Here is a 22212-nt window from a genome sequence, read left to right on the forward strand (position 1 = left end):
TTGAAAATCTTTCAGGTATATGCCCAGGAGTGGTGTAACTGGGTCTTGAAGTAGTATTACTGCCAGTTTTCTGAAAAAGTACCAGATTGATTTCCAAAATGGTTGTACAAGTTTGCACTTCCACCAGCAATGGAGGAGGGTTCATCTTTCTCCACATCTTCTCCAGCATGTGCTGTCACTTGAGTTTTTGATCTTTGACTATTCTGACTGGTGTAAGATGAAATCCCAGAGTTCTTTTGATTTGAATTTCCCTGATGACTAAGGATGCTGACCATTTCTTTAAATACTTTTCAGACATTAGGGATTCTACTGTTGAAAATTCTCTGTTTAGTTCTGTACCCCATTTTTTAATTGGATTACTTGGTTTGCTGGTGTTTAATTTCTTGAGTTCCTTATATAGTCTGGATATTCTTTATATATTCTGTTGGTCGTAGTATTGGTGAAGATCTTTTCCCAGTTGGTAGGCTGTTGTTTTGTTCTGTTGACAGCGTCCTTTGCTTTACAGAAGCTTTTCCATTTCATGAGGTCCCATTTATTATTGGTGTTCTGTTCAGGAAGTTGTCTCCTGTGCCAATGAAGTCAAGGCTCTCCCCCACTTTTTCTTCTAACATATTTAGTGTGTCTGGTTTTACTTTTAGGCCTTTGATCCACTTGCACATGAGTTTTGTTCAGGGTGATAAATATGGGTCTATTTGCATTTTTCTACATGCAGACATCCAGTTAGACCAGCACCAGTTGTTGAAGATGCTATCTTTTTTTTTCCCGTTGTATAGATTTGGCTTCTTTGTAAAAAAAAAAAAAAAAAAAAAAAAAAAATTAAGTGTCCATACATGTGTAGGTTCATTTCTGGGTCTTAAATTTGATTCCATTGATCCACCATTCCGTTTCTATGCCTAAACCATGTCTATGCCTAAAAATGCATAGTTTTTATTACTATTGCTCTATATACAGCCTGAGATCAGGGATGGAGATATCTCCAGGAGATTTTTATTTGTCTTGCAAATTATAAATTAGCTAGAAAACAGTTTATTTTTGATTAGGGTTTTCTTTCTGGGTAACAAAATAACATTAGAGCAAGCTGTATGCTTTTCAGAGGTGTTTTAAGGTATGTCTTTGGGGTAACCTTCCAAGAGGCAGAGGACAGATAGTTATGTGAAGATATGGCACAGACCAATACACCTCACCCCTCTCATGTGACTGTATTCATTTCTTGAGATCGAAAGGAATTTCTATATAGGATATATAGGATATAGCAATGGACTAAATGGCTTGAAATTAGGTGAAATGTCCTAATTAGGAAAATTGAAATTGCCAACAGAACTCCTCTAGAGAAGGCTGGAAGATTAGATGGTCCAATAGATATATAAAGAATAGAAACGTCAGGTTGATGTGCTCAAAGTAGACCGTCTAGCCAAGGATGTTATCACAGGCACAGACACTGACACATGAGCTTATGTTTGTGTCTATGTGTGCACACATGTATGCACGGGCACACGTGCATGTGTGCAGGCACACACACACAGTGGATGGACAGACAGACTCTGAGAAGGGTATGGAAGATTGTCACTAAGGCTTCACATTCTCTGTGACAATGCCCATTTAGAACCCCTCAGTACTTTGTGGGAGGTTGTTGTTTATGTTTGTTTTGTTTTTAAGCTACATGATACACACATAAAATAACATATTTTGCCATTATGAAGCAGTGGTTATTGGGAGACCAGAGTTGGATTAAAAAAAGATAGGAACACCCTAGTGAAAAATGAGTCTCTGGACTTGATATATTAAAGTACATTGCGGTGGGTAGAGGGCTCATCACAAAATAAGAAAAATAAAAAAGAGGCATAGTGAGATGAAAGATCTTTCACGTGTATAAGCCAAGAGAATTTCATGACCTGAAATCTGTGCTTCCTCTCAAAAAAAAAAAAAACAAGAGGAGATCTAGGTTATATCCCCTGCTCCCTTGGAATGAATCACATTACACATATTTGCATACCAAAGTCTTCAGCAGAGTCTACTGGTAAAGAAAACTTTTAGACTGTTATCTGAAAAAACAAAAAACACTATCTACTGATATGTGCTAATCCTCCTAGGATCCCTTATATGAAAAATGGCAGACTCAACTAAAGGGATTATTGAAACAATAGCGTGGTATTACTAAGAAAGGCATTCTTAGAGATTTATGTGGCTATTGGATAGATACAACATGATTTAGAAGAAGCTGTCCAGAGATCTGTTAAACAACTGCTACTATTTTTCAATTTCAGTTCTTATCAAATCTAGAATGAGGACAGTGGTTGAGAGATGTCGGAAGAAAAGTCAAGAGAGCAGTTGATGAGAATGGAATGAATATGATCACTAACTATCACCAACTTTTAGTATGGTGAGAAAGCAGGAGAGTGGGGATGCATGTAATCATGATTTCAGAACACAGATGACCTCTGTTAACATCTATTTGATGGTTTTCAAGCCTTTATAAGACTGTAAAACCTTCAAAAACGAAAATTTCAAGGACAAATCTGAAGTTTGAAAAAACAAACAAACAAACAAACAAAAGTATCAGAAACCACAGGCACCATGTGGGTAGCCACCCAATGGTGAATTTAAAAAAAAAAATACAGAAAGAATCTGCCTCTTTCACACTGCGAACTATTGTTTGAGAATATTTTTACAACATTCTAGATCTGAAAGAATGGCTTGGGACTATAGGCTTCATGACAGAAGAAGTATTTATTCCACTTCCAATATAATCCAAAGCAAATAAATTTTGGAAGAGAAATATCTCACAGAAATAATTCGGGAGTCTTGGTTAGTGGAAAGACCCATATAGTAAGATAGAATGGACTACTTTATATCAATTCTTAGCTTTATCAAACTCTCTATGAACTTCCCGTAAAATTTATTAAACTAAAATTAAATTAGAAGACTGATAACCATTTCCATCTCATTTTGAATATTAATGGATGTCCCATACAAAATGCTTAGCCCAAAACAAACACAGAGTAAGCCACAGTTAATGCATTGAAGAAGCTGCTGCATACAAACTACTGAAGGAGTGGCCTAGAAAGAGATACATTCGTAATAGCCAGAATCTGGAAAGAACCTAGATGTCCCTCAATAGAGGAATGAATACAGAAAGTGTGGTACGATTACACAATGAATACTACTCAGCTATTAAAAACAAGGAAATCATGAAATTTTCAGGCAAATGGTGGGAACTAGAGAAGATCATCCTGAGTGAGGTAACCCAGAAGCAGAAAGATATAAATTATATATACTCACTTATAAGTGGACATTAGCCATATAATATAGGATAAACATACTAAAATCTATAGCCCTAAAGAAGCTAAACAACAAGGAAGACCCTAGGGAAGATGTTTAATCCTCATTCAGAAAGGCAAACAGGATAGACATTGGAAGTAGGAGAAGACAAGGCAAAGGACAGGAGGCTCCCACAGAGGACCTCTGAAAGCCTCTACCCACCAGGGTATTGAAGCAGATGCTGAGACTCATAGCCAAACTTTGGGCAGAGTGCTAGAATCTTTAAGGAATAAAAGGGAGGTAGAAAGACCTGGAGTGGACAAGAACTCCACAAGGAGAACAAGAGCCAAAATACCTGGGCTCAGGGACACCTGCAGAGACTGATACTCCAACTAAGGACCATGCATGGAGAGGACCTAGACCCCGTGTTCAAAGGAAGCCCTTTGGCAGCTCAATCTCCAAGTGGGTTCCCTAGCAAGGCGAGTAGGGGCTGTCTCTGACATGAACTCAGTGGCCTGCTCTTTAATCACCTCCCCCTGGGAGTGTAGCCTTGCCAGGCCACAAAGGAAGATGATGCAGCCAGGCCTGATGAGACTGGATAAGATAGGGTCAGTTAAAAAGAGAGGAGGTCCTCCCCTATCAGAGGACCAGGGAAAGGGCATAGGGGGAGAAAAGGGAAGGGATATGGGTCTGGGAGAAGACAAGGGAGGGGCTGCAGTGAGGATACAAAGTGAATAAATTATAATAAATAAATATATAAATAAAATTAAATTTAGAAAAACAAAAAAGATGCAATCATATATTCAGTTTAAAAATATAGTTTAAAAGAAAAATAATTGATGCAATTTACTCAATTCATAATTTCTATCACAAAAATCTTAACCATGATACTTCTTATAGAAGTATAATGCATGTACATTCTTAGACACTTTAAAGAGTCTGTTCCTTGTCACTTGGGTTTGGACTAGACTCCATGTTGCTTTTAGCAGGTAAGACTTGTGGCTAACTCTTTGTTCTCTCCAGTCCCGCTATAAGACAGCCATCAAGTCTGTGTGCAAGGTTTGAAGGTTTCCAGCCAACAGGTAGTGCTGACTTTAAAATATGAGGGGAGCCAGCCTGGAGTAGATCCTCCTCCAGCCCAAATCAAGCCCTCAGATGAATACAGTCCTGAAAGACATGCTAAGTGCAGCCTTACAAAGGAGCCAGTGTCAGAACCACACAGCTGATTTATTTTCTGATTGTGTGTGTTGGGTACTACTCCTTGATGAGGGCAACATAATGTTCCGAGGCCAACAGTGTATTCCCGAGTTGCTTCTCCTTATAATCCTTTGAGACACAGTCTCTTACCAATCCTGGAGTTTACAATGTTACCAAGTTAGCTAGATGGGCTAGCCACAGAATCTTTAAAATGTATTTGTTTCTGCCTGCTCCTGTTCTCTGGCTTGTATGTAGGTGTTGGGAATGTGAAATTCAAGACTCATTTTGCATTATAAGCAACTTACCTCTTGAGATATCTTCCTAGCTGGGGTCTATGGCTCTTCAAACCACAGAAATTACATGAGGTGATAAATATTCACCATTTGAAGCTCTCATATTTTAGGATAGTTGGTTATATACACAAATACTGCCTGTCAAAAGAGAAAGAAAGAAAGAAAGAAAGAAAGAAAGAAAGGAAGGAAGGAAGGAAGGAAGGAAGGAAGGAAGGAAGGAAGGAAGGAAGGAAGGAAGGAAGGAAGGAAAGAAAGGAAGGAAGGAAGAAAGGAAAGAGAAAAAAGAAAACCAACCACCCTACAAAAATGGACAATTGTTCACCATGCAGGTGAGAAAGTCATAGCCAGAGGTGATAATTACTTTTTTTTTTTTCCTAGCTACTCCACAATACATAAACACAGATTTTGAGCACAAATCTGTTTTCAAGGTCCAGGGTATTTCTACTTTATCGCTATGTCCTTGAAAGGAGTGTGTGGTAGAAGTGATAAGGCAGTTCCCATAAGAAGCCAGGGCCTTGGGCAGTCTTTGTACCAGTGTATATTGTTTTGTTTTGGTTTTGTTTTTGTTTTTTTTTCTTCCTGAAACAAGCCCAGAGAGTAAGAAAAACCCTTAGAAAAATTGTATGTTTTTAGGTGTACAGATTTTAGTATGTTTATCCTATCTTATAGGTCTAATATCCACTTATAAGTAAGTATATACTGTGTGTGTCTTTCTGTTTCTGGGATACCTCACTCAGAATGATCTTTTCTAGATCCCACCATTTGCCTTCAAATTTCATGATTTCCTTGTTTTTAATTGCTGAGTAGTATCCCATTGTGTAAAAGTACCACAATTTCTGTATCCATTCCTCCGTTGATGGACATCTGGGTTGTTTCCAGGTTCTGGCTATTACGAATAAAGCTGCTACAAATATGGTTGAGCAAACGTCCTATAAGATAGAATAAACATACTGAAATCTGTACACCTAAAGAAGATAAACAAGAAAGAGGACCCTGGGTAAGATGATCAACCCTCACTTAGAAAGACAAATGGGATGGACATTGGAAGTAGGATAAAACAAGGACAGAAGCCTACCACTGAGGGTCTCTGAAAGTTTCTACCTAGCAGTGTATCAAAGCAGATACTGAGACTCATAACCAAACCTTCTGCAGAGTACAGGGAATCATATGAAAAAAGGGGGGAGTTAGTATGACCTGGAGAGGACAGAAGTTCCGCAAGGACCAAATATATCTGGGCACAGGGGTCTTTTGTGAGACTGTATCTCCAACCAAGGACCATGTATAAATATAACCTAGAACCCGTGCTCGGATGTAGCCCATGATAGCTCAGTATCCATGTGGGTACCCTAGTGAGAGGACCAGGGACTATTTCTGACAGGAACTCAATGGCAGGCTCTTTGACCTCCCCCCAACCCGAGGGAGGAGCAGCCCTGCTATGCCACAGAGGAGGACATTGCAGCCAGTCCTGAAGAAACCTGATAAGCTAAGGTCAGATGAAAAGGGAGGAGGTCCTTCCCTATCAGTGGATTTAGAAAGGGGTAGGGAGAAGATGAGGGAGGAAGGGTGGGATTGGAAGGGAATGAGGGAGCAAGATATAGCTGGGATACAAAGTTAATAAACTGTAACCAATATTTTTAAAAAAGAAAAATTTAATTAAAAAAAAAGAAAAGTTGTATGTGGTGACAGGTGGTGACTTTAGTAGACATGTCCCTGCATCGCCTATGTCACCTGGTGAATATTATTTCATTAACATTAACAACTGGGTGGCAAAATTAGCTCATCGTTTTCAAGAATACATGACACTTACACTTCTGCCCCCACGGAAACAGTTTCCAAATGCTGCATTTTTACTACCGTATAGTATAGTCTGGAAAAGGCACATGGGAAACATTGCCTACTGTTGCAATTGCTGCTTGCCTTGTCTTGAACAGGCACATCTTGGGTGAGCTGTGGGCTTACCTTCCCAGATACAATCTACCTAAATCACAAGCTACGTCTCATTTTTCTTTTCCCTCTTTGCATTTGTGAACATTAAGATAGAGCCCTAGATCATGCCTTCAGATTTATGAAGACAGTAATCAGTCATCCATATTCAAGGAGACTTTTTGCCTACCTCTGACTGATTGAATTCTCCCAGAATTTTACTTTCTGACCACTGTTAGACAGATTTTTCTCACCTTGCATCACAGAAGCCCAACTATTTTCATTCTTTTTGCAACAGCATAGCATGTAGGAGAACACACACACACACACACACACACACACACAGAGAGAGAGAGAGAGAGAGAGAGAGAGAGAGAGAGAGAGAGAGAAGAGAGTAGCAGGGAGAGAACAGGAGAGAGATAGAGACAGAGGGATAGAGAGGAAAGCCTGCTGATTGGATTTGCATTAGTTACCCAATCTTCAAGAATACAAGCCCAGGGATGGTGGCTATCATTAGGCACATAGTTGAGTGCTCCATGTGCTGACTTTAGTCTGTCTCTCTTCCAAACTTTATACAGAGATCTAAATCATATAAAAACTTAAAAAATAGCATACCAGCTCATGCTGCCCTGGAATTCACAGCTCTCCTCCTCAGCCTTCCATGTGCCCAGGTTCTACATGTGAACCTCCTCACCTGGCAGAATGATGCTGAGCATATATCCCCGTAGTCTCTACTCTGTGTTCTCTGGCGTAATGGGAAGTTGGTCTTTAAGAGTGAAAATACAGTATCATCTAGCCCATACTTTTTTAATAATTTAAAGCGTTTCAAGGAAAAATTTCCTCATTTCTGATTTTCTGGGAATCTAACCACACACACTCATTCTTATTTTTTAAGTTAGTTATTCAAAAGATGCTAATTTACTAGTAACTAACTTCCTATCTCTCCTGCCTGGAGCACTGTATTGGGCTGGAGTGTTGGGGGTTTTTTGTTTGTTTGTTTGTTTGTTTGTTTTTGTTTTTTTTTTAGTTTTTTATTATTTTTTTCATCTTTTAAGCTATGCCAAGAGTCATTCTTCTATAGAAATTCTTTGAGAGAGAATTATGGAGTCAGCCATTTCCACAAATGTAGTAAACATTGTACAAAGTCATTTACCCATGTTTTCACATTGATTTTACCTAGTGAGCTTATTACAGACTCAAGGGTATGCCTTGTTGTTCCCCCACTTTACTCGCATTCACAGAAAATGAAATTTGTTAGTGATGACTTTGGGGTGTAAGAACAGCACTTTATTGATTTCTCTGGTAAATGACTTGAGAGGGACCTGAATTATTCATCCTTCTGACTGTACAGGTTAGCCTTCTACATTACTAGCACCTTAATGAGTGATTTTCTTCCATTACACTATCGCACAGAGTAAATTACCCTCTCTCTACTCAAGTATTCCTAAATATTCACACACATACACACAAACACACAGGTACGTACAGACACATGTGCACACATGCATACACAAATGCATAAATTCACTCTCAGACATACGTGCACACACATGCACACATAAACAGACACACACACTCACATGGATCCTACTTCTGAACCCTTTTTGAGAATGAAGTCCCATATCTAAGCTTAAATTACAGTTAAATTTACATTTGCTATCTTCCTTTGAAGTATATCTCAAATGTTAGCATTAGTTAAAATCATGGACAAGACTTATTTCTACACATTTTGGAGTTTCTTAAAAAGTAGATTTAATACAGGATCCAAAAGTTTGCAAACATGACCAGCTTCTAGGTGGCTCTGTGCTGGAGTCTCAGACACAGCCTTCGAAGACAAATGCCATGGCTTCTAAAATATGGTAGAGAAATTGGGTCTATTGTGAGCTGAATTGTGATTCCCCAAAAATAAACATCAAATTTCTAACATCCAGCATCTGTGAATATGATCTTATTTGGAAGTAGGGTTGTTGAGTCTAGGATCTAGGTAGGCTCAAAGGACAGTCACCAGCACTCTCTGAAAGATGGGATGTCCAGAGGTAAAGAATCACTCATGGTTAAGGCTATACAGCAATGAAGACAGGACAAGGATGGATGTTATTGCAAGCCAGGGAACATCACAGATTGCCAGCATGGGACAGTCCTTTCTGGGAAGCTTCAGGAGTATGGCCTTGCTAGCAGCTTAACTTCTAAGCTTTGCATGTTTTCATTTCTTCTCTTAATCCTTTGTACATATTATTCTTTTGTCCAAACTATCTTTTCCCAGGTAGCTGCTTGGATAGAGCTTACACAGGCTTCAGGCTCCAGGCTTTGGGCTTGGACAGAGCTATCACTCAGTAGTCCTGAACCTACAGTGAGAGCAAGAACTCAAGTCTTAGACCACATCACTTAAAAGTCACCCTCCAAACCAAGCTAGAACAATAGCAATGTCTCCCATGATCTCACACCCCGAACTGTCATGTTAATTTCACTTCTGCTTTTATAATGAAATAACTGAGGATGGGTGAGGTACACAGAAAAGAGGATACTTGGTTCACAGTACTGGAGGCTCAAGAGCACGCCGCTGGTTATCAGCTCAGCCTTAATGAGGACAGCATAGCAGGAAATTGAAGGACAACTCACATGGGAAGAGAGAATAATGGGGATTCAATGGAGACTAATTACTTAATTATTAATTAAGTAATTCCAAAGCCATACCTTCAATGAATTAATGACCTGCCAATAGACACTTCTTTTAAGAGACCAGCTATCTCTTAACATTGTCATGCTGGGAACTAAGCAGCTAGTATACTAATGCTTGGGAGACATATCCGAAGCTGTGTTCAAGCCATATCAGACCCCGTTGAAGTACTGTACTTTCCCTGGCTCCTCCACAGTGTGTTGTCCTGATGGCATCAGGAAAAACCTTTACTTTTCTAAAGTCATTTTGAAATAATAGGTCTTAAATGAACCTGTTTGTTATTTCTTTTTTTAATTAAACTTTTATTCTATTTTTTTTACATTTTCTTCACTTTGTATCCCAGTTGTAGCCCCCTCTCTCATTCCCTCCCAATCCTACCTTCCCTCCCTCATCTCCTCCCATGCCCATCTCTCAGTCCACTGACAAGGGAGGTCCTTCTCCCCTTCCATCTGACCCTAGCTTATCAGGTCTCATCAGGACTAGCTGCAATGTCCTCCTCTGTGGCAAGACTGCTCCTCCCTCAGGGGGTGTGTTCGAAGAGCCAGCCACTGAGTTCATGTTGGAGACATTCTGTTTATAAAAATGTGTACTCCTAAAAAAGCATGCAATATTAAACAAAAACAAACTATTAAGATATAATAATTTTAGAAAAATAATGGTTTAGTATTGTTATATAATTAATTCATGGGTTACTTTAATTAGTCATTTATAAACACACAGGACAAGCATTACAGTTTATTATTAGTCAGATATAGGACTGGTATATCAAAAGTAAATGAAAACAGGGGTTTAGGGAATAGCTCAGTAAGTAAAATGTTTGCCATGCAAGCATTAAAACTTTAGTTCAGATCCTTAGTATACATGTAAAAAGTTGGGTGTGGTGGTGCATTTCTGTCATGGGAGTGTTAGAGAGGTAGAGTCAGAGATGACCCCAAGGCCAGCCTTGCTGAATCGGTATGCTCCAGGCTCAATGGATGATGCCTGTCCTTAAAAAGTGATTGAGGATGATACTTGGCATCAATCTCTGGCATGGTTCACACACACGCACACACACACCTAAAAGTTCACATGCCTGACAAGAACACATGCACACCACACAGACATATATACACAGAGAGCAAAAACATAGTGCATGGAACCAAAGGGACAGTTACAATATTTAGGTAATATTTAATAACTATAAAATCATTTTGTGTTTTGGGACATTGGGAAAATTATTCAATTTCACTAAGCCTCAGTTTTCAGTTTTCTTTGGAAATAACAATACCTGATGATCTCAAATGAGTGTCATGAATATATATATATATATATATATGTGTGTGTGTGTGTGTGTGTGTGTGTGTGTGTGTGTGTGTACAGAATGTGGCACTTATGATCATTAAGTGCCAATAAAATGACATTAAGTATAATAAATTATTTATTGAGTACTTACCATGTAAGCAAAATTATGATAGAATGTGTAAATTCATGCATAAAGTATGAGACTCATTTCTAGTACTTGAAACATTTATGTTTAACAATTTCCAACTAGGAAACATACAGGATAATTATGGAAGAAACAAGATGAACTCTAGAGTTTTCTTCTCGCTATAATTATGTATATTGGTACTTATGTATACTGTGCTTAAGGGCTACACTGAAAAGTCCGCTCAGTGATTAAGAACACTTCCTGATCTTGCTGACCACAGTTCAATTCCCAGCATCCACATGTCCTATGCATGTGTACCACATGCCTACATGCAGGCAAATGCTTATGAACAGAAAATAAAACAAATATTAAAAATATAAAAAACGTACTTTCCTATTGATAAAGTTACCAAAGATGACAATCTTTTTTCTTTTTTAATTTTAGTATTTTTTATTTTTATTCATTACAGTTTATTCACTTTGTATCTCCCCTGTAGCTCCCTCCCTCTTCCCCTCCCAATCCCACCCTCTCTCCCCCTTCTCCACCCATGTCCCTCCCCAAGTCCACTGATGGGGAAGGTCCTCCTCCCGTTCCTTCTGATCCTAGTCTATCAGGCAAAGATGACAATCTTTTAATGAAAATGCAAATTTTATTATCTTTTATAAAATTCCAGAGATAGTTAATACATGATGGGCTAGATAGTATCAAGTACCCCTGGTTTTTGTTTTGTTTTATTTTATTTTATTTTATTTTTTGTTGTTGTTGTTCTTTCTTTTCTGCCTTCTATGTCACTAACCACACAAATTAACAAACGGTCCAAGATGGCTGCTGAAGCTCCAACCATAAGTCCATTTTTTTTTTAAGGGAGGAAACTGGAGGAATGGGGAATGAGTAAAATTGAACAATATTAGCTTTTATTTTCACCTTTAAAAAAACTATTTTAAAAATCTCATTGAAAAATTTTTACTACTCCCAGTTGTTCAGACTTTAGTCACAAGAGTAAGGCTAGAACATTTAGTCATTCAAAAGACCATCAAGATTCCGTTCATAGGAAAGAAGGGGAGAATGAATATCCAGAAAGCAGTGCACAGGCTGAGCTAAGCCGGATGCAGGCAGACAAATCATCAATCCTTGAATGCTTGAATTTCCTTAGATATAAAAGGAACATTCTGACTCCCAGTATCAGTTGTTAGCAGTGCTAAATAAAACAAAAAGCACAATGCTCACACTGTAGCTACCTGGACCATGAAATCCGTTAGTGGACACTTCAGTATTATTATACGAGTAATAAATAACTCGAGAAAGATAATGAAAGCAGAGTGATGTTTTTGTTTTTTTTTTATTTTATTATTACTGGTTTTTTTTTATCAGTTACATTTTATTAACTCTGTATCCCAGCCGTGTCCCGATCCCTCATTTCCTCCCAGTCCCTCCCTCCCTCCCTCATCTCCACCGTGCCCCTTTCCAAGTCCACTGATAGGGGGGACCTCCTCCCCATTCATCTGATCCTGTTTTATCAGGTATCTTCAGGACTGGCTGCAAAGCCCTCCTCTGTGGCCTAACAGGACTGCTCCTCCCTTGGGGGTGGGGAGACCAAAGAGCCAGTCATTGAGTTCCTGTTAGAAATAGTCCTTGTTCCCCTCACTTTGGGAAACCAATTGGTTACTGAGCTACCACAGGCTACATCTGAGTGGAGGTTCTAGGTTATATCCATACATGGTCCTTGGTTGAATGTCAGTCTCAGAAAAGACCCTGTGCCCAGATATATTTGGTCCTTGTGGAGCTCCTATCCTTTCCCCATCAGACTAACTCCCCTTCCAGAGTGATGTTTTGGTAAGCTTCTATGAATGGATTCAGCTATGCAGAAACCTTGTAATTTCTTAGTGGACAATTTGAACATTTTGCTGTCCAATTTGGTACTCTTCATTAGTTCCTTTTACTCTCAGGGAGAGCCAGAGCCCTATGGATAGGACACAAGGCATTTGTGCTCTTGGGTAGTTCTCTGTCCCTTGACAGGAACATCTTTTCCTAGACCCTTCCTGGCAGTTTATGGTCTTTTCCCCACTCTGCTTGCACATGTGTTGTAAACAACTACCAGGAATACCCTGCCTTCTTCTACCCTGCCTTCTACCCTGCCTTCTTCTACCCTGCCTTCTACCCTGCCTTCTTCTGCCCTGCCTTCTACTTTGTCCCTATGACTTCAGTGTGTTTCTCATCCTCTAGTTCAAGCATCAGGTTCCTGGGAGGCACCCTGTGATTGTTTGAACCTGAAATGTCTCCCACAGGCTCAACGTTTGAATTGGTGTTACTATATAGTTGTATTTTAAAACCACTGTGGAGACTTCAGGAGTAAGTCTGTCCAGCAGAAATGTATCATTGGTGGCAGGCAGGCCTTTAAGAGTTATAGCCCTTCCTGATTCTGGCCTTTTCTCTCTATGTCCTTTCTATTCCATGAGCCTACCATCATTTCTTCCTTGCTCTATGGACTAAAACACCCTTGAAACCACAAGAGTGTGGAAACAAGCTCTTTCCTCCATGAAGCTGATACTCTTTGATATTTTGTCACAGTGATGAGAAAAGTTAGCGAACATTCTTGTATATAGTAGTAATTCATTTAATATTTAATTCTTGACAACTCATGGTCTTCAGGGTTTAGGGATTTCTGTGTTCTTATTTTGGCTATTCTGGTGAGGACAATATTCTCAAGCCTAGACTGAGAATCCAGATAGCTTTAACACTTAACCACAATTAAAGACGCCTTTTTCATTGAAGGTTATATGTTCATCCACATAAAATTTGTCCTTTGATTGGTTTGAAAATGGTTCAATATAGGCTAATTAATGTTTCAAACTAGTATTTTCTTCACATCTTACTTACACTAAAAAAAAACTAGTAAACACTCCAGTAAGAACGATAATGAAAACTTAAATGAATTTTAGTTCTGTTAAAGAACTAAAATGAATTTTTGCATTAACAATAGATTTTAAAACAGTGGTTTTAAAGGTTTAATATCACCCAAATCATTGAAAGTTTGAAAATATGTTAATAACTTTAAGCTTTTGCTATGGAGTTGCTAAATGTCCTAAGGTGACACCTGGACACCTAGGTGCATGTGTTCTACAGTCATGTGCAAGAACTATTGGCAGGGCCTGTCCTCTGACTGTCTTTTTCATCCATTCACTTTAATGAGAAACTCAGCTCTCTGATAATGTTACATACACTAACCCACAAGGAAAAGGCTGTATTTCAGTTCTAACCATACTTTTCAATGCTCAGTAGCATATTATGATATAAAATTGTTTTCTCATGGGTTCTTCCTCAATGGACAGGTCTCTTTTTTTGTATCTAGAATGAATGATTTAGGTTTGATTTGAACCCACTTCTGTAGACTCAGGATCAAACCAACATCAAAGGCGTTTAATGCGTGCTAGGTTTTTAATTATCTGTACACAGTTACATCACCGCACAGGAGGATTATGCTTGCACTTAGTAACCAGGAAACAAGAACAAAAACAGGTGTGCACATATCCACTCAGAAACAAAACTGACTTGAGAATATCTTTCTGGTGATTAAGATAATAAAAGTCAGTGGTGTCTATGGAAGAATGAGAACTCTGGAATTACTTCCTTAGAGTTCTTTTGCAAAGACGCTTAAGAGAAAACAAAAACAGTGGCAAAAGGAGAGAAAAGTTGAGGTCTGCATGGTTTCACCAAAAATAGACGTATCTGAGCTCAAGTCCTTTAAAGTCTTAACTCACTACAGAGGTTCCCATGAACATTTCCTTATCCCTTCCAACTATAAGTGTGCCTGTATTTTTGAATCTAGAAGAAGACTGCCGGGAAGTCTAATTTTCATCAATATTTTTCAAGTCTGAGATTCTGCCATACACGTAATTCCCCTTTTATTCTTTCTACAAGTCAGCCTGAGAAAAGTCATAGGTTCAGAGGTGGAAAGAAACCGAACTGTGTTCCTTATAAGACTCTATCACAGGCACCCAAAGGACTCGCTAGCCAGGAAAGTTGACAGCCTGCTGACCCATACTCTGATGTCCTCTAATGTAATCTTAACAACTTCTTTAGGATATTGTCTTTGGGAGATCTTAAAGCCACTCCTCAATCCTCATCAGTATTTAACCCTAACCACATCCAAGAGGTTCGGAAGTAAGCTGCCTCTTCCGGAGGGATTCCCCACAACCCCAAACATTTCAGGATGCTTAAGGACAAGTTTCAACCGCACCCTGTGCAGTGGGTCTCTGGCCCAGGGTCATGGCCACAGGCTGCCGGCGAGTCTGCCTCTCCTCACTGACCCAGTAAGCTGAGGGTCGAGTTGCCTCCCAATAGAGCACAGCACCCCTGAACTCTTGGCTGTCCACTGCCCCGCCATCTCCTGCCCAAAGACTGCTAGGTGCCTAAGAGATTCTAATTGACAGCTAAGATCTCAATCACGGGTCCCTCCTCGCAAAGCTGAAAGAAGCCAGGCGCACGGCAGCCTGGGAGATGTAGTCCTCCTAAATGTCATTACTCTCTGGGTTTTCTCTACCGAGGTCCCCAGAAGAGAAGATAGTCAGTCTGATGCCATGATATCTAGTTATAAGATCCCACTGTAGAGGCAGAATGGAGCCCCACGGTACAAGTGGGGAGACTTCCTAGAGGAGGCAGAGAGAACGGACTACAACTCCCATGCAGCCTCGCGCGGAGCAGGAGCCGGCTGCTCGCTTTGCGTGACCGCAGCAGGTTGGTCCTGGAACAGATGAGCGCAGAATATTTAGGCGAAAGCGAGAGGAGGGGGGGAGCGCGGGGCTGGAGGAGTACCTCGGCCAAGAAAATTATGCATGCGTTAGGCAAGCTCTGAGAGAATGGCTGTGGAAGGTAAGGGACACTTGGGGCGTTTTAAGCTCCCTCTTAACCCGCACATCCCAATCTACACATCCCTGCTGAAGCTCGGTTCCGGCGGGGAGGAGAGAAAAGGGGGTGGCGGCGAGAGGGCCCCTTCTCCCTTGTATAACTTGGCACTCACCTGAGTCCTGTAAGGCCAAGATGCACTTGATTCACTTGCCTTTGAGAGACGTCTAGGTGCGCAGGACTTCAGGGTAGGAGGAAAGAGCGCTCCCAGTCCTAGGCGATGTGCTGGAAATGGGTGGAAAACCGGGAAGTCCAGCACGAGAGTACAGCCCTGACTTGACCCCTTTCCCTGGCCCCTTCCAGCCAGGATGGGCTGGGTGGCCACATTACTGGGGGTGCTCTCTTTGCCACCTACACGTGGGAAAGGTCTGTAGCCAGAAGCGTCATTTAGAAGCTTGGACCCTTCGCTGTGTGTACCCAGCAGCGGCTGCACAGTTGTGCCCCTAGGATGGGGCTGTCTTTACACCTGTCTCTGTGTAGTCCTGCCCAGGGTTAGCAAAGTTCACAGAATCAAAGTGCAAGCCAGCCGCTTGGATTGGGAAATCCTTTTCTTTGAAGACTGCCTTCCTCTTTCACTGCCTTCCGTGTAATTTTGGACTTCGAATTTGCCATTTTGATTGCACAGCCCTGACTGTTTTTGAACTTCTCGTTAAGAGCTGGGTCAGGCAATTTTTGAGGGATCCGAGTTTTTCATGTCACGTTCACTTGCTTTAGAGCACAGTTTTTTTCTGTTCAGGTTAGTTCCAGCAGGGAACGGCACATGTGGAGCAGTAGGGTTTCTGATGTCAAATTAGAGGTCTCGTTGCACCTCTATGATGAGCTGAAACGAAATGAGTGTGGGATTATATGAAGAGTCTATCTTCACTTCCAGAATTATGGTTCCCGAGTATACTTAGGGTTAGAGGGGGCTGAAGCAGGAAAAGGAAGGCATGGTTGCCAGCTACGGCAGGCTGCTTGCCAAAGGGAAATGAGCTGGTTCCTTGCAGGCTACAAAGAAGAAAAACCAGAGGGTGGCTTGCTTCTGCCTCACCTGTCTGCTGCAGGAAACAGAAAATGAACTATCCTGATCCTTCACTTACTTCACGTAGCAACATCCCAGCTCACACACTCAACACCTGTAAACTTAGGAATGACGGCCTCTGGGCTATCTCAGGATCAGAGCTTCTCAGACCGATGCCTCTAGTATTAGCTTTCCCAACTGTACCAACAAAAACATCCACCTCCCCAACACACACCTGGCCTACCTTAAGTAGGCAAGTATGTAGGCAGGTGGATAGATAACAGATAGATGATAGATTGGTTGATAGATGATAGATTGATAGATTAATAGATATAGATAGATGACAGATAAATGATAGAAACATAGGTACATAGATGATAGATATAGGTAAATATATGATAGATAAATATATGATTGATAGATAGATAGATAGATAGATAGATAGATAGATAGATAGATAGGCACAGAAACAGAAAGCCAAAGTAAAGTTCGTCAGTGAGCCTGATGACAAACTCTGTTTATCTTCTACCACCCTTCCACTTTACCCATCAGGTGATATTAATTATGATCTCCCTTTTGTGTCAGTAAGGGACACTTCCTCTCCACACTGTCTTAAAGATACTTTTCTGTTCACTCTGAGAAGTACAGAATGGATTAGTCATATTTCTTGCCTTGTGGGATTGATTGCTCCAGTAAAGCCAGACCTTACAAAAACAAGGGTTCTGAAAGTGCATATAGACTTCTAAGAGCTTATTTTATTTTCTAGTGACTTTCTTGACTGAAATACCTGTGTAGTAGTCAGGAGTCCCTGGGTTTGAATCACGATGAGGACTGAAGTAGATAGGTGAAGGGAGTGTTTTAAACTTTCCTTTGGGGGTGGGGGGATGCTGCCTGTAGGTTGTTTTTTTGTTTTTGCTTTTGGTTTTTCTTTTTTGTTGTTGTTGTTGTTGTTTTGTTTTGTTTTTTTGCAAAGAGAGTTCTGTAGGCATGAAGGAGGCTCTTCCTGGTTACTGCCCAGTGGTCCTTCAAGCCTCAGGAAAGACATAATTTCCTCTAGGAAGTTGTTCCAGACCTTCCAGCTCTTCTGCCTTTCCAAGCTATGGGGACCTTCTGCTATGGTCTTCCCTAGTACCAATGCTTAAATCTTCCCTACAATTACCACACTCAATGCATCTCTCCCTGGACTCGGAAGCCCTGGAGGATGGAGAGCATGCTCTCCAATTTCCCTGACTATAGCACAGAACTTGGCTCCTAGCTGGCCCTTAGAAACTGCCCATGGATTGCACAATATTCATGGAACTTTTTAAATGGACTCCATAAGAGTGCCCAAAGCTTTCTTAGGTGTCCAAATGCCATATAAGGGGAGTTTTAATTATTTATTTAAGGAATGGTACCCTCTCTAAGCCATGATTGAAGACACAAACACTAGTTTCATCTCCTGCTAAAAATGATGTTGTCCTCCTAGTACTCATTTGAGATTTAGGAAATGGTACTTGGTGCTGCTTTTTAGAAACCTGTGCCCTGACTTAGAACATCAGGGTGTGAAATGCCCTATCCTGCATGACCATCACATATAGAATCCCAAGTCAAGAACAAACAATGACCAGTTTACACTGAGAAATAGTAATGTTTACTGAGAAATAGTAAGTCAGGGAAAGAGGAATTTTTATTAGAGGAACTTGAAAGGGAATATAACATGTAAGAATGTCTGGGCTTTCATGTCTATATCTGAAAGAAAAAAAATGGCTTGCTACTGTTTGCTTATTTGGAACAGTGTAGAAGAGGACAGGTTTTATAATGGTTCCTAGGACAAAGGTTATGTATAAATGTTATTTTCACTCTCCACCATTCCTCTCCTTTAAAAAGAAGGCCTCACTGTTTAGCACCTGTTTTACACTCTAACATTTTACTTATTCATGCCAGCCACGTTCTCTAATTAGTAACAAATTAGAAGGTTTTTATAATGTGTAACCCTCCTGTTAAGTAAACTTGAACTTGTAAAAATGTTAATTGCAAAAAGCGCCCTTACTCATTTTGCTAAATGTATGCCTTCCTATTTATCATGGAGAAGGATGCTTTTCGTTTTCTATTTTATGGCTACTGTGCTATATACATACATATACACATATATGTGTATATCACATTGAATTTAAGAACATCCTTCTTGTTTCTTAATTGTGAATTTTGCTTTGTTTTTCATTCATGAGTGCCTGTACTTTATATAATTACCTTAGGTGTTTATGTCTTGTGTTTAGCCCAGTGTATACCCTCTGTGAATGAATGAATGAATGAATGAATGAATGATGACAAATTGCAAGGTGGTGTTAGGAGTGGTTTTCTTTCTTTTTTTTTTTTTGTTTGTTTTTTTTGTTTTGTTTTATTTCTGTACTTGCTCCCATATACATGTGTTTTCCAACCATGGCATAGGATAGTATGTTACAATAGCCATTGTGTTGAGATTGTATTGTCATGTTGAATATTTTTAAGTGGAAAAGTAGGACCTTTAGTCACCCATTTGCCATACATAGAACACGTAGGCAGTTGTATGTACTGATGTCATTCCATCCAAATGAGTTGTGATGTTATAGGGAGAGGGGGAAATGCAGATCCATTAGAGGTGGTGTTATATTTGTCTCTGTATTCTACAAGCAGTGCTGGGAACTTAGGAGACAGCAATTGTTTCATCGGTTCCCCAAAGCTAGAAAAGGGTTTTTCTCATTGTCCTTGGATCCTTCTCTATTCTTTTATCCTCAGCTCTTTTTGACAAAAGTGGCATGAGTGATCATTCTGTTCTTAGTGTTTCTACAGCAGGTCAAACAGAATAGCTCCTCTTAAACAGCAAGAAAATGACTTCCAATTTTCAGCCCTAGAAGCTCCCCTCCCATCAAGAAAGTATTTCAAATGGAAAGCTGTGTGCTCTAAATGACATTTGTGATCTGAATTGTCGTTCTTAGCTGATCATAATAGTTTGTTAAATGACATCCTTCTAGTCATTCAGTATTCAGATTCTGTAGTTTTTCTGTTATAAGAAGGAAAACACTGCTTATCACTAGACTCTTTAAAGACTAATAATAACTGGAAAAGAGTCGGGGGGACAGACACTTGTAGCAAAGAGAAACAGTCACGGGATTGTGGGTTTGGGGAGCTAGAAAATGCTTACACTACCCACCTTGATTTGAGAACTAAGACCTTGAAAGGAATAACCACACCATAGCTTCCAGTTATGCTGCAAAGGGAAGAGAGAGGGGCTGAGCAGCCTGTGCCTTGTGGCTTACAGGGGAATGCATGTAAGATTACTATCTTTTTTTTCCTCCCCATCAAGAGGATGGGGAGAGATACTGGAAGCGTTCTGATGAAATCCCCCTGTTCCATGCAATGGGACGTGGCTTCCCTGCCATTGTCTTATCCCACCCAGACTTTTACAACTACTTTTTCATTCTGTTTTATATCTAGTCCATGTGTACTGTTTGAATGAATGGATGGATAAATGAGAGATGAGTGAGTTGCTGGGTGGGAATCCCATACTGGCCACCATGCTGATGAACTCCCAACCCTGTTCACAGTGAGACGGTGAACATGCTTCCCAATGGGTGTCTCAATCCAAACTCTTCTAGTTCTTTTTCCCTACACATATCATCAAGGGTTCTTTCTTTTTATCATTTCTCTTAATTTTATTTTCTAGTCCATCAGATCTGATTTACCTGCCTCATCAGTTCCTGTTGATTAGTGGTTTGGGAAATAAGATTGGTCACTAGTTACTCATCACTGAAAATTCCTAGGGTGGAACTATGTGAATAAGAAACAAGGCTCCAAAACCCTGATAATAAAGTTGCTGTGGTGGAAGTTCTGGCCACTCCCATTGCTTCTGCAGCCTTTATCCAGTCTCAGACAGGGCGTGGTCTAATCCCATAGTTGCCTTGCATAGCTCAGCCCTTACTAATCTCTTTCATTTTACCTTTTCTTCCTCAATAGCTTTGCTGTTCTCATATGCCAGAATGAATAAAGGCTGGAATAAAGACTGGGGGATGGTGGAAAACTTTACCTGTAGAGTTAAGTGCTGAGTCATAGTGGCTGGTGTCCTGACTTGTCACAGAGAGGCCATTTGGGAATCTGAAGCTTATGCTTCTATGCCTTTGATTCATCAGGAGAAAAAGGAGCTGTTGCAAGTTCTCATCCATGGTCTTTAGATAGTTCTGTGTTGTTTCTTTGTTTGTTTTGCCAATAGACATTAGAGAGCTGTCCTTATGCAAAGAACTACGCCAGATATAGTGCTGAAGCAATAAGGAAAAGACCTGAGCCTCTCTCTCCCTGGCCTCCTCCCCTACCTACAATTTGGTGAAAGAGAGAAGCCAAATAGACTTGTGCTGTAAGTACTAAATAAAAGTACAAGCAACAATAGTGGGGGAGGCCTGAGAACAAATGGAGCATTTATGGACAGGCGAATGTGAGCCTTTCATTAGGATTTATGGGTGTGGTGATGGGTAAAGGGCATGGAACATGTATGTATAATGTGTGCTTCCTAATGGGGTTTCTCCCAAGTGCTAGTACTGTGGTTGTTTTGCTCTATGGACAAGAAAGCGGAAGAAAAGGCTTCTAAGTCCACTCTAGAATCTTCTTTTTCCTAAGGGCTCTGCAATTGCTTTGCCGAACTTCAGCACTCTCTGGGCCGTTTGGCTCTTGGATATGGCGCTTTGGAAACCACAGGAACAAGTGAGAGAAGCTGTGCTCTTGTAAGTCATGCTGGTTCCTGCCTGATTTTCTGAAGTGGAATGGATTGGTGCCACCCTCTCTGAGCTGGCTCATAAGGGAAAATGTGGCTATATTTAGCCTGGTTTTGCTAAAGTGTGGGTGCAAGAAGCTGCTTGTACAGCTCGCCTCCCAAGTACAGAGAAGGATGGCACAGCTGCCAGTGACAGGGGTGGCCCGCCTCAATGCCTCCCACAGCCAACTTCCCAGATCTCTGAAGCCCGGAGAAGCAGGTTGGCAAGTTGAATTTCTTTGCTCACTGCTTCTCAGTTGCCTTGCACATAGTTTCAAGTGACTAGACAGACCTCTGTGGACTGCTTGATGGGGGTGGACCTCATATATCCTGAAACCTGGGACACGATGGGCTCAGGCCTCCTCTTAGGTTCTTATCAACCTCCCTATCTTGTGGTTGTCACTGTGGGGCCTAGAGCAGCAATTGGTGGTGGCTTTAAATATGTAAATTGTATAGCTAAAAAAACTGAACAGCCACACAGAGGGGCAGAAAATGTTCCGTGTGTATCTGGTCAATGCACTGAAGTTATCTAAGGTTCTTTTGTCCATTAATCTACTGGTAATACCAATAGACATGCCCTCATAGACCAATAGACAACACTCAGAGGAGTGTTGCTTTAGCATCGAGGGTATGTTGAAGACTCAGTCTGCCTGTTGCTCAGTGAATGCTCACTGATGTCAGGCCATATGCTGGAGGTCATGTTGCCTAACTACACTTAGTTTCCTGCCACACTCAAGAGTGTATCTAAACAATATGACATAGTATCTCATAGAATAGTAGGTATCTAAGTAGGAT

General features: G+C 40.5%; 1 protein-coding gene and 1 long non-coding RNA gene across 4 annotated transcripts in view; one reads left to right on the top strand and one right to left on the bottom strand.

The window, feature by feature from the left end:
- The window catches only part of LOC132655827 (uncharacterized), a 196390-nt gene extending 180163 nt beyond the window's left edge, over positions 1-16227 (bottom strand). Inside the window, exon 1 of one of the 2 annotated variants that reach the window (XR_009593707.1) lies at positions 15774-16227. This is a non-coding gene — a long non-coding RNA (uncharacterized LOC132655827). The remainder of the gene's footprint in view (positions 1-15773) is intronic. The other variant, XR_009593706.1, reaches the window with a different exon arrangement.
- Positions 15473-22212, top strand: part of Samd12 (sterile alpha motif domain containing 12) — a 435546-nt gene continuing 428806 nt past the window's right edge. For both annotated transcript variants that reach the window (XM_060389418.1, XM_060389417.1), the window contains exon 1: positions 15473-15625. In XM_060389418.1, coding sequence (XP_060245401.1) covers positions 15613-15625 — 13 coding nt within the window. In that variant the 5' untranslated portion in view covers positions 15473-15612. The remainder of the gene's footprint in view (positions 15626-22212) is intronic.

Source organism: Meriones unguiculatus, chromosome 8 (genome assembly GCF_030254825.1).
Source record: "Meriones unguiculatus strain TT.TT164.6M chromosome 8, Bangor_MerUng_6.1, whole genome shotgun sequence".
Lineage (NCBI taxonomy): Eukaryota > Metazoa > Chordata > Mammalia > Rodentia > Muridae > Meriones > Meriones unguiculatus.